Source organism: Nicotiana tomentosiformis, chromosome 1 (genome assembly GCF_000390325.3).
Source record: "Nicotiana tomentosiformis chromosome 1, ASM39032v3, whole genome shotgun sequence".
In the NCBI taxonomy this organism is placed as follows: domain Eukaryota; kingdom Viridiplantae; phylum Streptophyta; class Magnoliopsida; order Solanales; family Solanaceae; genus Nicotiana; species Nicotiana tomentosiformis.
In genome coordinates, this window is record NC_090812.1 from 4,161,265 (window position 1) to 4,178,177 (window position 16,913).

Genomic DNA, 16,913 nt, shown 5'->3' on the forward strand with positions numbered 1-16,913 from the left:
GTAACGACGAAAAATGTCACTTTATGTAAGGAATGATTTGGTGTAGTTGCATCGTTATCTTATTTTTTTTTTTCCCCCTCCCCTTCCTTATTACTCCCTCCGGTCCACAATAAGTGACTAATTTGCCTTGGGCACACCCATTAAGAAAATACAAAATTCTAGACAAAAATAGTTAGTGTGACTAAACTATCCTTAATTAAATGTTGTAGCATAGTTAATGTGAGGAGTAAAAGACTTTTTAGGGATACGTACATAAAGGTAATTTTGGAAAAAAAAATTGAATTTTTTCTTAGATTATATAAATTGACACTTATTTTGGACCAAAATAGAAAGTCAAATTGGTCGCTTATTGTGGACCGGAGGGAGTATTAAATAATTCTATTTTATCATTTACCTTATATTTTTTTATAATAATTCTACCTTGTATCTTATTTTTTCTTTATAATTTTACAATTTTATTTTTTATATTGTTGGTGGCTTGGTGCATGAAATTATGAAACGACACAAATAATATAATTTATTCAAATATTCTATACATCGTAATTGGTAAAGTTGTTATGGGACCAGGAGGTCATGAGTTCGAGTCGTGGAAATAACCTCTTGTAAAAATGTAGGGTAAGACTGCGTATAATATACCCACATGGTCCGGTACGGATTGTCCTTTATTGTATACATTAAAACGATACTAACACATAATATATTATACAAGGATATATAACAACCATCCAAACAAGGTGGTATAATGCCATTGTGGGAACTAACATAATTTTCTCCAAGTGTGAGGCGAGTTCATCTAGAATCTAGAGTATACTTAGCTCACGAGACTTTTGGGTCTTTTGTAGCTATTGGAGAGATCTTTACAAGGTAGGCAAACCCTCGATCTTAATTTGACAACAATCCATGGCTACACATTGCAAATTTTATGTAATGCCAATTCAAATAGTCAGTTGTGATCGATTGAGTTGCTTTGTGCACAAAATCCCCAATTTTTTAATTCACACCGGATGTTCCGTTATCTACATTTTTCTCCGTTATTATCTTTTTATCCATCCTTACATTTGAAGGAAAATAGCATTTCGTAGCCATGGCTTACTACTACTTATACTCAACCATACCCAAGAAACCTCTAACCTCAATCTTCATGTCCTCTCCCCATATCATCTTCAACTTCTCTCTTCACAAATTCGTTCCTTCTACAACTCCATCACTTTTTCCCTCTCTTCACCTTCGCCACCGTTCTAGGTATTGCACATGGGTGTCAGCTGTTTCATGTTCTGTAGCTGAGACAGATGAACAACACCATATTGCAAGTACTGGACTTGTACACAAAGAATATGCCGACCTTAATCTCTCTGACTTATTTTGTGAGGTTTGACAAATTTAAAGACCAACTTTTTTTTTGCCTAAAGTTAGCTATTATCTAATTTATTTTCAGATTTAAGTTATACATACTGGCAATGTAAAGATTCTTTACTAAGTGTAGTTGGGATACCAGTTTAGTTAGTACCATTATTACCATGTTACCAGTTGATCCTTAATCTAGAAATTTACTTGTAAATGGTAATTACATTATGACTGACCTGATTGTGTATATATGTTGTATTCCACCCAGGTGCATAAAACTTAAAAAACTTTTTTCCCCCTAAAGTTAGGTCAAACTGAGCTGTTTTCCTTATTTTTCTAATATTCCTGTGACATAAGTATTGCCAGAAGTTGGTCAAGTTGAGCTATTGATGAAGTCATTTATTTGGATTAAATTTTATAACTTTAATGACGATGAAGGCAAAATTGATAGATTGGTAAAATTGTATCTATTATGAGATTTTCTTGCAATATCTGTGTGCATTTTTATACTCACATTCATCAAATGATGTAATAGGATATTGGCAATCTTCGGATAAGGCCGCATGTCAACCCTCTGCGACGTGCTCTCATGGTACACATTATGGCTCTTTGTATATGTGAAGCTTCTCTCTTCCTATTGAGTCCTGTTGACCCCAGCTATGATTTGTGAAACTTTACTATGGAAGAAAAATATTAGGATGGAACAACAACAACAACATAGCCTGTATAGTCCCACAAGTGGGGATAAAAATTTCAACTTAATTTTTCAACTTAAATGGTTCTTTTTGTTTTGTTGTATTAATTTATCATGAGAAGATTCCTGCAGAAGTACCGAACTGGAAGGAGGTGTTCGGGGATGCAACATTGCCTCTGATGGTGGATATTGGGAGTGGTAGGAACCTGCTTGCTCTTTGATATCTTCACCATTCTATTGTTACTTATTTATTCAGTTTAAATTTCGTGTTTTCCATTTAAGATCTAGTAGTTTATTATGGTCCAACAGTTATCTGTAACAAACTTGCTTCAAATTGCACGAAGGTGGTTGGTTTTACAAATTGAATAGAAATTTATGCCTATGCCTTAAGGGGTCATTAGGCCTGAGGTATTCCAAAATATAACAACAGTAAAAAATTATGCATTTTATTATGAAGCGTTAATCCCAACCGGTTGGTATCGACTATATGGATCCTTTTCTTCCATTTTATTGTGTTTCTAGCTAAATGTGCAATGGCTCTGAGTCTTTTTAGGCTTATTGAGACAGACTCCATCCTTTTACTATCTTTAATCATGTCACACCTACATACTAGTGTATCTCGAGGTCTGTGTACCATTTGAAGCTACCTTCATGTTATCCTCTACGTGTTCTGTTTGCAGCCCTCTGTTAGATGTATCATTCTTAATTTGTCTATGACTGCACATTTATCTGTCATCCACATCTATATTACATTCATCTTGTGGATATTAGTAACCGAATATTCACCCTCACCCCCATATAACATTGTGGGTCTTTCAATTTATATCTCACACATTTCCAATTTTTTTTCTCTTCCCTTTATCCTTGAGATTCCTTTGTCCTATGGTCTTGTAATTTCTTAGATCTAAGTAAACGATATTGCAGGTAGCGGGAGATTTCTTATGTGGCTTGCTAAAAGAAATTCTTCATCCAAGAATTTTCTGGGATTGGAAATTCGGCCTAAGGTATGTCGACAATAACCTTGTCTTGTTAAAAATGCTTTCATTCCGTTTATATAGTAGTATTGTTCTCTCTTGGCTTCTGAAATGTGCTACTGTGGTACTCATGCTTGAGACTATCTTTTCCTTCTGCAGTTGGTCACACGGGCTGAGTACTGGGTAAACGAGCTGGGTCTGAAAAATGTGTAAGGCTTGAAGAAGTCCTGATATTCCACTTAAGAAATGATTATTGAAAACCTGTTAATGGATATCTAAATGCAGACATTTCATATCTACAAATGCCATGGTTTCCTTCCAACGACTTGTATCTACATATCCTGGACCACTTATGCTAGTTTCAATCTTGGTGAATTCCCTTTTTATGCTGGAAGTATGCAGAAAATGTTTTTCATGTGCCAATGACCCTTTCTTGTTCACTTAAAGCTGAATGGTTAGTTTCTCTTGTCTGCAGTGCCCAGACCCTCACTTTAAGAAAAAACATCATAAAAGAAGAGTGGTGCAGAAGCCTTTGGTTGAATCCGTTACAAATAATTTAGCACACGGTGGACAGGTACCTGCTCGGAGCTTCTAGAGTGTAAATTAGTTGATCATTCTTCTGTATGCAATAGATTTGACTTGCTATACTTGGTTGATGCTGTGCATTGTTCAGTTTGCCAACTTTTATTTGGCCTTTTAGCGCCTGGGCTTGGTGTATCATTAGTTGGTGTCAAAGTGTTTGAACTTTTTAAGTAATTCAAAATTAACTTGTATGGCATAACTATTTCAACTATAACACCATTTGATGATCTTCTTAAGGAGAAAAAAATCATGATCCGGGATGTCTTAGAATGTGATGAGAACTATTTGTATCTCTTACTGGGCATAGGTAATATATGACGACTCTGATTTTGATGCAGTTTGTGTCTTGTCCATCATCTCATTTTCAAATATTTCTTGTCTTGCTCTCAGCTAACAACTCTAATGGATGCTTGATCCTAGTAACTTCTAACTAGAACATGAGGGATTCCAGATAGACCTGTGATCCCATCCCCCAAAAAAAAAGAAAAAGAAAAATGAGCTCTCATCTGTGCAGCAGTTAGATGCTAACGTATTTGTGTCTGCAGTGTCTCAGTCTCCATTTCAGCAAAAAAGGTTTCAAGTAATTGTTCAAGGTGTACAATTACCCCCAAATTTCCTGTTTAGAGCTGACTGTAGTTGCTTTAACAGATGATTGTTTATGCTGAGACAATTAAAAGATGATGCCATATTAAACAACAAAAATGTTGTTATGCTGAAGAGTTGCCAAGATTTACTCTTTCCGATTGTGAAATAGGGTTCATCATGGTCTATTAACAATAGTTTGAAGCTAATTGCTACAGTGCTTGAAGATGATATCGTTTATCTTGGTGTTAGTGGAAGGCAAAGATTTTGCTGGAGAAAAAAAGATTGCCGCAAATGGAGTGGTTTACAAAGTCCATAGTTCAAGGAGAGAGATAATGATAGATGACACAGAACATATTAGTTACTTAAAAACATGGAAATAATTTTCTGATGTGAGGAGCAAAAAGCTAGTTCAATTAAGAAAGTGATGTTCGTGGTTGGCTGTATGTACCTTTGACTGAAGACATATATATCAATCTTAGTCCAGTTAAAGTCGAAGCATCACCTATTGCCCAACGACACATACATTAGTTCCCATTGGTGTCAGGGACTGGAGGAGTGAGAGTGAAGGGATATATGGCCATATAAACTTGGGTCCATGGTTGTGCAAATTAGATGATTCGAAACTTGTACCCAAGTGTTAGCTCCAACTGTCTCGTATCCCTTTAGGCTTTGATCCGTTTCCAAACTTGTGATTTACTTTGCTTGATGTCACCACAAAATCATGATGTCAATTCTCGGGGTTTCAGAGGAAAAGCGTACCACAATGCTTTAACAGGTCGTTATTTACTCTATTTTATGGATAAAAGGGTTTACTATTACCTAACCTTGACGTTATGCCCTAAAACCATTAAATTTTTGCCAAGTCCCTTTCAATTTGGGAGCAGCGTGCGTGGCACAGAAGTGAAGGTGAAGCCAGAAAATTGTCGGATAATAATAATATCTAGGTTGCCTCCCCCGAGAATAAAATCTGGCTTCAAATTCCTTACAAATCTATTGCATCAACGTCCTGCACCGTCTTTTCATCTCATTTTATGTTTCTTAGAAAATAAAGCACTAAAATGAGCATGCCCTTATAATTTCTGCTGAGAGTATCACATGCATAATCTTTTTTTTTTGGTTGCATTATTACCCTGAGCTTTCTAGTTGATGATTGGCAGGTCTTTATACAATCAGATGTGCTCGACGTGGCAGTTGACATGAGGAATTATTTTGATGATTTGCCTGATAAACTTGTGCATATAGATAGTGTTGATCCAAGTTTACCTTGTGATAGTGATGGATGGGTATTGAACAACCCAATGGGGATAAGGACTGAGAGGGAGATCCATGCAGAATTTGAAGGTTGCAAAATATACAGAAGGGTTTACCAAAAAGTTCAACATTAACTTTCTGGTTCATAACTTGCTGTTTGGGAGTGTGGATCACACAATTTTGCTCTTAGTCTTCTCCAGGCATTGTAGTTTCTAGGATCTTTGAAGTGCCCTTGAACACATCTATTTTTGTTGTGGCTGTGGTTTCTTGATGGCATAATGTGGCCCCTTCAAAAGGAGGGCATGTAACTTACATCTCATATGAACACTAGCTCTCTTTATTTCATTTTTCAGTCTGTATTTGTAACATGAAATGTATTGTTTTTAGTTGGTATTAGAAGTTTCTTAGGTAACTAGACAAAGATACTGGTCAAGTTGTGATAGTGTTGTTTTCACCTACTTGAGGAACTATAGGGGCAGACAGATTCAATCTGTTTTTTTTAAAGGAAAAAACATGAAGCTTTCAAGGAATGAGATTCTAAGACTGCCATCTTGTGGCAAAGAGCCCATTTGGTGGCATTTGCACAGCAACAACAAAAAATCCAGTGATTTTCCACAAGTGGGGTATGAGGAAGGTAGATGTACGCAGCCTTGCCCCCACCCTAGAAGGGTAGAGAGGCATTTGCACCCGTAGTCAAAATGCTTTCAATTAAAAACTATAGACATGTCAAGATTTAAATTCGATTTGGTTTCTGGTTTTGGTTAGAGAATATTGTGTTTGTGATGATTTGAGTAAGAGGCGGGATAGTGGTATCTTTCTTTTCATTACGAATGACATGCTTTGCGAGCTTTATTTGTCAACTTTGTGCCTTTATGACCAAAAAGCTTAAGGGGCATCCTAAACAGCGTTTGCCTATGGGTTTGAAAAGCCAAAATTGCTATATTTGGCATCAGATTCTGTAATGGAATAAAAGGGAATTGAGATGTATTCGACCTTTCAATTAATCTTCAACTTTTTCCTTTTTCCTCTTCAGAATATGCTTAAGGTCAATTATCACTCTTTGTTTATGTAGCGTTTTTTTTTTTTTTTTTAAAGTTGTGCAACTTTCTAATGAAAGTATGCCACTTTAATTTATGCTTAAATTTTCTAATTTGTTACTTAGCTTTGATTATACATAATTTGTTCGTTGGAAGTTAAGTCTCGAGCAAAATTTTGGGATAAATTGGTGTACAAATATATACATACATATACGTTTTTTTGGGTACTTGGTTCATTCGTCTTAAGAAAGTTCCGTTTACTTATTCGAGTTGGAATTCTTTGTCGACTCAATGGCAAGCTTGACTTTTCTTTTGAGGTTCAAGAGAAAGGAAAGAATTCCTGCCTAATGGGGCTTTAACGAATGTATTGTCATTGGTAATTAATAACTTGTCGAAATTAATATTCCTAAAATTCACTTTCCATCGCTCTTTTTAGGTTGACATAATATAAAAGGAGAGTGCTGAAAAACCAAACATACCTATCAGTTAAAGGTACATACAGGCATAGGTGCCAATTTCATAACATAACTTTTTTGGGGGAAATGCACAGTTAGCCACTAATTAGAGCTGTATTTACTCTTTAGTCACTGTTTAAAATGTATTTACTCTTTAGCCAGTGCTTTAATACGCTTTTACCCGCCCGGATAAAAATACCCCTATGTTAGATATGGTGTCCTTAACTTCATGAGTGTTGTGTAAATATTAAGGACAAAGTGTCCTGAATTAGCACATTTTGTTTTAAACTTTAGGACATCATGTCCTTAACTTCATATGTGCAGTGTAAATGTTAAGGATATGGTGTCCTTAACTTCATGAGTGTTGTGTAAATATTAAGGACACAATGTCCTTAACTTCATGAGTATTGCGTAGATATTAAAGACAAAGTGTCCTGTATCTGTACCTTCTGTTGTTAAACTTTAGGACATCATGTCATTAACTTCATATGTGCAGTGTAAATGTTAAGGATATGGTGTCCTTAACTTCATGTGTGCAGTGTAAATATTAAGGACATAGTGTCCTTAACTTCATGAGTGTTGTGTAAATATTAAGGACATGGTTCGCTTAATGTGTTTACTTATTTTGCTTAATGTCCAGAAGTTAAGGACATTTCAGAAACTGATTTTGATTCTCATTTAATCCCCACAAAACAAACTCGAGCAGGGAATACAGCTTCCCAATAGCAGTACAAACAAATCCCAATAGCTAATTTGATTCAATTTTTACGAAATCAACAAAGCCCAAGTGGCCGTCTTCTCCAAAATCGGCTTCGCAAATTTTCGACAAACCCCAGCAAATTAGATCACAAATGGTCCAAATCTGTAGAATTAACTCACAAAGGTGTTTTCCAACAATTATTTTGAACACCCAATTGATTTTGAATACCCAAATTTTCAGAGAAGAAACGAGAGCTTAAGTGCTGGAAAGAAGCGAGAGTTTTGAGATTTTGATAATAAAAAAGGGTTGAAAAGAAAAGAGATGAAGAAAGGTAAAAACATCTATTCATATTAATTATAACAAAGTAGTGACTATATATGCTGAGCATTAAAATTGCTGGCCAAATATTAAATAGCATCTTAAAAACTGGCCATCCCACGCCATTTCCACAACTTTTTTCCCTTGATCTTTTGGCCCATTTAAAACGTCATGCACATTGAGTGTTCCAAACGCTTGCTTCTTTCAGCTCTACAACATGCTAATTTTTGGCAAAATAATCGTAAGAGGGGGGAAGATTTGGTGAACTAACCGTTTGATGACTAGCTAAAAGTTTGAACGGTAAATTATGTACCTAATAATCATGCTAAACAGTTTAATAAGTAACTTTTTTAAATGGTAAGATGCATTACGTTTTGATATATAGCCATAATTGTTTGTGTATTGCTTTGTTTTGTAATGTACATAGTCAATGATTTTAAAGATGGTCATTTTTGTACGACATACTTTTCTATTTGTTTAACTGGTGTTTGGATATGTATGTAATAGTATGTTTCGACCAAACTCGGTATTCACATTGAAATATCAAGACGTATTTCTTCCTTTTCCTTTATAAAGTGCTTCTCATTAACGTAATAGACAATTCAAAAAGTGAAATTCAATTTCGGGCCAAATAAGTTTACGATAATTATAAAAAAAATTTATATTTTCAAGACTTGATCTCGACACATTTTATTAAAAGCGAAAATTTTCAATCATCTTTTTTTTATAAAGTTCTCTATTTTCAAGACTTGATCTCGAAATATTTTGTTAAAAGTGGTCATTTCATTAGATAATAAGGAGATCAAAATAGGTGATACAACCTTTTTTAACCAATTGTGCCTTTATCCAACAAAATTAATCGATCATAAGTCAATTGTTTTTGATGTTTTGGAAAATTAACTAAGTAAAAGAATATTCCAACCAAACTTTGTATGAATGATCCAGATTTTTTCCCCATAAAATATATAATGATATTTTTGTCCTAAGAACATTCCATGCATACACGTGTTCTGTGTGCGATTCAATTCTCTAATCAATTACCAATACATAAATCTATTATACTAATTCCACAAATGAAAGAAACTAAAAAGAAAAGCAGAAAAAAGAAAGAGAAGTTAATTACTCCATAAAAGGTGACACGCTGAAGTAACGCGTAAAGAAAATTGTGAGGATAAGATATACTCCTATATATATTTTATAGAGAAACGTGTAATAACAAATTTGATCTGATAAATTTAGTAAATTTCTGAAATTATAAGTTTCCAAACCTCAGGTGTGTTCAACAAATTGAAGTACAAGGCTACTACCTAATTTCAAAACCGATTTCCCTGATCCAACAAGGTGACTCCTTTCTTCTTCTCCCGTTACTTTCATTTTGTTTTGGTATTTGGGTTTTAAATCTACAATCTCGTTGCCATTATTTTTGCTTTACTTTTTGTGATTTCAACATCTTTTATTTGTTTCTTGGTGGGTTTTAGGTGATCAGGAAATTGGAAGCAACTTATTAGTAGTAGTTGATATAACGTGTTTCTGTTTGATTTGGTAATTCTTTGTTTTCTGCATGTGATCATGCATCTGTTTTGCTAGCATTGATCCTTAGTTATGCTAAAGGGATATACGTAATTCCTGTTTAACAGCATGAAATAATCCTAATTCTGCTGGTTTTAGATCTTTAATCCTTTTATGTTCTGTAATCTATATCCTCCGGCCTCCCTAACCTCCCAGTAGATGCGGGGGTGGGGGTGGGTGGGGATTTAGCATGGTAGTGTTTTAGTACTAATTTCATGATTTGATCTTCTTTCTGAGGGTGGAAAAGATGGCTTTTTTCCCTCCCAATTCTGGATGCACAATTTGTTTTGGTATAGAAAAAGTTGATCTTGTCCAAGGATATAGTTTTGTTGCAGCTTCTTCTTTGTGTTTGTGTAATTATGTTGTCTTAAAAAGATTGAATTGGATAATATCAGCTTATCGAGTTGTGACATCCCGAGATGTTGTATGATTACCAGGTTAGTTGTTCATTACCTTTAAAAGATCTTGATGCAACTATGAGTAGATGATAGCACATACGTTCATTGGCTCCAAGAATAGTCTGAAATTTGTTTGTTGTTGACTCTGAAATTTGTTTGTTGATGACTATAAAATTTAATAGTTTATTTGGTTGAACTAGATTAATTGACTATGAGAATCATGATCTTTATGTGTTATGTGGTTTCCTTGTTGTGGATTGAATAAGATCTAAGCATAAATCCTCTTGTGAAACAAGGTTACTGAAAATGCTGATCGATGGCACCTGGGGTGGTGTTCAACTATATATGAAAACTATGGTTCTCCATTTTACCTAGCTGAATTATCTATTGTGAATATTTACATCCTTATTGTGCTTGTTATGGTCCAGGCTCTGATAATTGAATTTGAAAAGAAAAATGGGGGACAGGCATGGAAGTGATGACAAAGGACTGTTTTCTCATCTTGCTGGGTATGCTGTGGGTCATCACCATGGAGGCTATGGGTCATATCCACCACAAGGATATGGATATCCACCACAAGGGTACCCGCCTTCTGGCTATCCTCCGCACGGTGGATACCCACCCGCAGGATATCCTCCTCCTCCAGGCGCATACCCGCCACCTGCATATCCTCCGCATGGTGGATATCCTCCTGCAGGTTACCCTCCAGCCTACTATCCGGGTCATTCATCACATCATGGTATGTTGAATCATTTTCCCAGTACTCATTGCTTCTCAGTTCTAACATCTGTTTCAAGATATAATATTCCGTTGTTTATTTGCACATCCCATGTTTTCTTTCTTGCACAGTTTTTTGATTAATTGCATTCTGCTTTATTACACCATGACTGAATTATGTGTAAGGAGTCACGACAAGATGATAGAAGCTCTGAATCCTAAGGGTTATTCCATAATGGGATTCGGAAAGGAGCACAGAGGGGAAGAATGTTGATCACCCATGTGGTCCATTTATATTTGTGACCACCTTAACAAACGGACTAAGTAGTCCTTGCAGCCTTGTGGAGAAAAACACCATGCCTCTGTTTTTTGGGTTTTGTTGTTTGGTTTTTTTTTTTTTTGGGGGGGGGGGGGGGGGGGGGGGGGAGGGTTCCTTGTTCTGAGAAAAGTTAATGACACTGATATGTATTAGCCTGTTTTGGTTATCTGAGAATGTTTGCTATCTGATGCTTGCTCTGGTTCTTAATATAATTGATTAACTTATACACTAGCGCTAATGTCCCTGGTATCTAGCTTACTAGTGGTTTGGAGGAGAATGGGTTTTCACATGAACTCAAATGCATGATCTGATAACTTCGAATTGTTGATTTGTAATTTAAGTAGGTGATACTGAATCTTTCTGTAGAGAAGTAAATAGAAAGAAGTTGTAGAGTCCCCATATGAAAAGAGTAAGGAGATTATCGAAGCTTTAGTGTGAGGGAGAACTTATAACAGGTATACATGCTCCACGCACTTGGATCATCTCCCATTAGCATTGCTTTTATTCATCTCTTTGAGATTATACTTTTGATTACTGATTTAAACTTGATTACGAAGCTGCAATCTCATGTGCAAATAGACTAGTACTAGTCCTGACTGCTATACATTTCCTTGTTTGGTCATCAGATGTTAGTTTTGAGTTTACTTGGTTTATGTTAGATTGTTAGTTCAACGCTTAAGTTACACAAATAGAGTGCTGGCATCTCATGCATATTAATTTGTTTTTCTCCTTCCATTTCCATACCTCTTTGCATTTTTCACTTAAATCCATCATTTTGACAAGTGAATCCTTGCTTCTTTTTCTTGAGCAACCAATGAGTACATCAACTTGTACTAGTGTGGAAATGGATCTTATTGTTATCTTTTACGCTACAGTTGGTTGATTATTAAGAACTTTTACAGGACATGGACCTAATATGGGAGGCATGCTAGCTGGTGGTGCAGCAGCAGCTGCAGCTGCATATGGGGCGCACCATCTCATGCATGGTCATCATGGTCGTCCTTTCGGCCATTATGGCCATTACGGCCCTTACGGCCATCATGGCAAATTTAAGCACGGAAAATTCAAGCATGGGAAGTTTGGCAAGCGCTGGAAACATGGCATGTTTGGCAAACACAAGTTCAAGAGATGGAAGTGATTCATTATCCAAAGTTTACAGGATTCCTGCTATAAGTTGTTGCTTGTTACTTTTCTGTTGATGATGAATTTCTGGTGCATTTTGGGTGTCTAGACACCCTACATATGGTTTGGTGTTTATAGTAATTACATATAGTTTAAATTTGAAGTTGATGACTTTCTGCGAGGATATTATTACATTTTTAAAGTCTGATTTCGATACTGATAGGGTCGATAATTTTAGCTTATAAGCTAGTTTTCGTAGCTTAATGCATGTAGCAAATCCGAGCACTTTTTTCATTCATTTGTCTGTTACATCTCTCAAACTGAAGAGATATCAATGGAACAAAAATGACTTAGTTTTATTAGATCAATTTTTGTCTGGTTTATTCAGCTAAAATGGGAGTTCCTTCGGCATGTCCTTTATGTTTTCAGTTTTTTTTTTTTTAATATAACCTGCTAAGAAAGTGATGCAAGGACCTAGTTCTGAACTACTGAAAGTTTAACTTGACCAAAAAATGAACTTTATCTATAATGTAGTTTGTATGTTTTCTCATATATCTTGGAGTAATCTCTGTATAGTAGTGTTGTTTAAAAATTAGTGACAACGATTAGCAATTGCTGCTGTACACGACTATTTAAGCTGGAATTGTTAGATCTTGCATGGACCGAGAAGATTTATTTACCATCTCAATAATTAATTTTACTTTCTATTTGCTTAGTCATTAGTAATTTGAAAGGTTAAGACTTATTTTCTTATACTATCCGTTGTTAACTTAACTAGTTATACCATATCATGTTAGACTAGTGCAACATACCGAATAGCAAGTAGCAAATATATAAGTTGAGTTTTGGTAGGGTTCGTGGGAAAGAATCGTCATAGTACAAACCATAAAGGAAAAGAATTCTTTTTCCTCACAATAAGTCTTTAAATTTCAATTTCCTTTTCCTATGTTACTTCCTTCTCCAATGTTATTAAACCCTAATATATAGAAAACTGTTTTTCCTACGCCACAACTTGCCCAAGAGAAGCAGACATAATAATGTCAAAGAAGACAACCTTTGAAGATACTACATCCATTGTTCCATGTGATATCTTATATTTCATCCTTATTAATCTACCTGTTAAATCTTTATTACGTTTTCGATCTGTTTCCGCACCATGGAATGCTATAATCTCTGAGGAAGAATTCACAAAAGCTCACCGTGATCATTCCAAAGCTTTGGGACGTAAAAAACTCTTATTACAAAGAGCTTTTACTTCTGAATTCAGGTTTATGGACTTGGAAATTAGTCCCAAAGTTGCCATAGATAAGCAACTCTTTCCTCTAAAGAGATTTCGTGCTGATCATGACGTTTTATGCTCACATGATGGATTAGTACTATTGAAGAAACGTAAGTCTTACAAATTTATTTTGTGGAATCCATCAATCAGACAACAACGAACTCTCGTATGTCCATATCTGGAAGCTTACGACGACGACATACTTCCTTATGGTTGTGGGATGTTTTATGATTCTGTTACTGATGATTACAAGATTATATCGATCTATAACAAGTGTTATGTTATTTGGTCTATGAGTAATATGAATTGTTGGACGACAAAGCCAACTCTCCCTATATTAGAACGAAGTCTCTTTAGTTTAAGAGGAACAACTAACTCATGGTCATATTTCTATGGTCAGGGTATTAGCACAAAGGATTGTGTGTTTTGGTCTCTAAATCAAGAACTTGACCATCATGTATGTAAAGCTTCAACAATTATATATTTTGATGTGAAGACAGACGAACTGAAGGAACTTCCAAAACCAAATTTAATAAGTGAAGATGATCAGTTGTTTTGTTTGACTACTTTGAAAGGTTGCCTTGGTTTATATGGTGGCAAAACCATAGATAAATTAAACATCTGGATTATGGAACAAGATGGCTGGAAATGGTTAATGAAACTTTGCGACGTACCATCAGGATTTTGCGAGCATTATTTTGTAAAACACAGTGAGCTTTTGTACTGCACAGGAAATGGTGAAATTGTATTTAAAGGACCAAATAAATACCATTTCTCCATCTATAATCCTAAACAACAACGATTTGTTACAAAGGTTTGTACATCGAATAATTTCGAGTATGAGTATCCTCCTGTCACCATATGTTTGGATAGCCTATATTTTCCCAGACTCGATGTCATGAACGAGAGAAGTAACTCGGAATGATGGTCAAAAATTCCAGAAGACAATTCTAATAACAAGACCGTTTCGATCACCAGTAATCTTATACTACCATATTTTTTGTTTTGTAATCTTCTTAGAATTCATCTTTTGATTCATACGGTTGGAAAGTTTATTTTTTGTTTTCAATGTTCAGCCATTTTCAATCTTGTTTGCAAAAACTGAAGTGACTAAGTGAGTAAAGGTAGGTCCATTACTATTTATATAGTAGTAGTAATAGACATGATTTTTTTTTAAAAAAATGAAAAACTTTTGAACTTGTGGTATAAAATGAGGCACATATATTTTGTGTGACCACAAATCTTTGGATGAAGGTAAATTGTTTCCAAATATGAAAATTGATCATTCTTTTTGGCACGGACTAAAAAGGAAATAGATTCACATAAATTGAAACGGAGGGAGTATTATTTAATGAGGACAATTTACTTATTTAGTTGATAGAAGTTTTTGTGAAAATATATAACATGTTGTTTACCCCCAAAATGAGTAACAATTAAATTTGTACGCGGTTTAAAGGATACATGGTTTAATTCAATACGAATAATTAAGAGTAACATATAAATGAACTAAAGACAAAACAAACGATCAAACCAATCGCAATGTGATGACCAAGCCCCATCTTAGATTGAACAGTGGAACTCATCCTCGATCGGATCCTCGGTACAAGCTTAGTCGCGAATGATGAAAAGAGCAAATGAGTAATGCGTTGAACAACAACTAGAAGACAAAAGTAAAATTTTATTTCTTTGAATTGCGTGTTACCCTGTGTGAAAAAAGAAAAACTACGCCTTTATATAGTAGGAGAATTTCAATCCTAGTATAAGTCTAAAAAAGGTCAAAAACCAATTTTTCCATTAATTGTTGATCTATAATTGATACCGAATGGGATTAGTGCTGTAAAATCCGGTTGAGGGCGAACATTACAGCCCCTTATCTGTCACACATAACCGTTCACCGCATCTCCTGGGTCCATAAGCCATGCTTGGTCCAGGGTACGTCGCCTTACCGTGTCCGATCTCAGATACATCGTTCGTTCTTCCTAGGTCTCGATACGAGGAGTTCCCGGCCTCGATTATAATCATGTTGAGTCATGCTTCCCCTTCGTTCTCTCATTGGAAAATCATGGACAATTCTACCCGATTTTACCCGTACATAAATAGTACCCTCATTTTCGGGAGAGTAGATTTATTGAAGCGACGGGAAGGGATAAATGAACCCTAGTTCCTTCTTCTGTACATCACAACCGAGTCGACAGATCGGCGAAACGTCCCATTAGTCGCATCGTTCAGACTTCGGACACATGTCATCCACCAGTTGATTGTCATCGAATGTGAAATGTCACGCATTGATTAACCTTTCCTCTATAAAAGCGTCGACCCCTTTTTCACCTTTTTATTATTCGATTCCAGAGCTTTCTGTTTTACCCTTGAATTCTCTACTTAACTCTAACCCCTCCTAGATCTTCATATCTTCATCTTCAAACCTTTAAATCAGACCTTCATATCTTCATCCCTATCTTCAAACCTTCATATTTTTCAGAATTCGATGGCAAAAACTTCCAAAACTGTGCCTTAACAAATCGTCCCTTCAACTTCCAACCCGACCTCGGGTGCCGAGGTGACCGTTCCCGAGGTGGTCCCGGAGCCTCCTTTGAAGAGTTTCATTCCTGGAGGTTGTTCCATTGAAAACGACTTCAAAGTCGAGAAGGCTTCCAGTAAGCAAGACCGAGGCGCAGGGGTATGAAGGTACATATCCTCCATTACCGAAGACATACTCCCCACAGTCTGGGTGGACTGCAACTGGGAGGGCAAGGATGTGGTTGTCCCAGGCCTAACGAGGACATCACTACCCACCTGAAGGGGTATCTAAGTGTTTACACTTACCCATTTACGCTTGCGCAGATGGACCCTGTAATCCCCGGCTTCTGCAAGAGGTACGAAGTCTGCCTTGGGAAAATTCACCCATCCCTTTGGAGGATCGTAATCCTTCTCCATTATTTCGTCAACAACACCGAAGCACCTCAGTTTACCCTCAACCACTTGCTTTGTCTTTACAGACCCCGAGTTTTTCGTGGCTAGTTGATCAAGCTCGTCCTTCAAGCAGGCAAAGCTCTATTCTCGAGCATCGATGAAGATCGAGATCGGGGTTGGCAGGGGAGGTTCGTTTGGCTGAAGACCAAAGATCTTGTACCCCCCAAATTTTTACCGTTCCCTGAAAATTGGAACTTGGCCCGTAAGTCTTCTTTCCTCCCTTAGTATTTTGGCATTTTCTTCATTCTTTTTCTAATTGCCCGTGCCTATCGTTGTGCAGCAGTCGCTCAAGTTCCCAATGCAATCCCCCGCTTCAAGGAGTGGATCAAGGGAGCAAATGTCATACTTTGAGCGGGAATGACACAATCTTTCAAAGGGCCGGTGAGAGGCCCGTTCCCATGGTGAGTCTTCTTCCCGAGTAGTTGCATTTACGTATCTAACTCTTATTTTTGCTAAGTCCATTTCCTTTTCACAGGTTTGCCCAAGACCACCGAGTTTCAGCCATTGGACGGAGATGCGGCTCCATCCTTGCTTGTTAGACCCTCTGCTCCAGGACATCCCGGAGCTACCGCATGAGAGGAGGAAAAGAAAAAGAGGAA

At 36.4% G+C, this 16,913-nt stretch overlaps 3 protein-coding genes across 8 annotated transcripts; all 3 read left to right on the forward strand.

The window, feature by feature from the left end:
- Nucleotides 1-926: 926 nt before the first annotated feature.
- Nucleotides 927-5,844, forward strand: LOC104111409 (uncharacterized). Of its 6 annotated transcripts, none has more exons than XM_009621099.4 (8): nt 927-1,369; nt 1,880-1,936; nt 2,161-2,236; nt 2,963-3,042; nt 3,172-3,221; nt 3,298-3,382; nt 3,488-3,586; nt 5,337-5,844. In XM_009621099.4, exons 1-8 carry the CDS (start codon nt 1,085-1,087, stop codon nt 5,562-5,564), a joined length of 960 nt encoding a protein of 319 aa, XP_009619394.1. In that variant the 5' UTR covers nt 927-1,084; the 3' UTR covers nt 5,565-5,844. The 6 variants fall into 6 exon arrangements, with proteins under 6 accessions (XP_009619394.1, XP_009619396.1, XP_009619395.1 ...); XM_009621101.4 differs by having other exon boundaries at nt 955-1,369; nt 3,298-3,406; nt 5,422-5,537; XM_009621100.4 differs by having other exon boundaries at nt 956-1,310; nt 2,171-2,236; nt 3,298-3,406.
- A 3,154-nt stretch (nt 5,845-8,998) lies between these two features.
- LOC104111411 (glycine-rich protein A3) lies at nt 8,999-12,433 on the forward strand. Its single transcript, XM_009621105.4, has 3 exons — nt 8,999-9,281; nt 10,336-10,646; nt 11,846-12,433. Exons 2-3 carry the CDS (start codon nt 10,364-10,366, stop codon nt 12,079-12,081), a joined length of 519 nt encoding a protein of 172 aa, XP_009619400.1. The 5' UTR covers nt 8,999-9,281; nt 10,336-10,363; the 3' UTR covers nt 12,082-12,433.
- Nucleotides 12,434-13,102: 669 nt separating this feature from the next.
- LOC117280346 (F-box/kelch-repeat protein At3g23880-like) lies at nt 13,103-14,269 on the forward strand. The gene has a single exon (XM_070181738.1). The coding sequence runs from the start codon at nt 13,103-13,105 to the stop codon at nt 14,267-14,269; it is 1,167 nt and encodes a 388-aa protein (XP_070037839.1).
- The last annotated feature ends 2,644 nt before the right edge of the window (nt 14,270-16,913 follow it).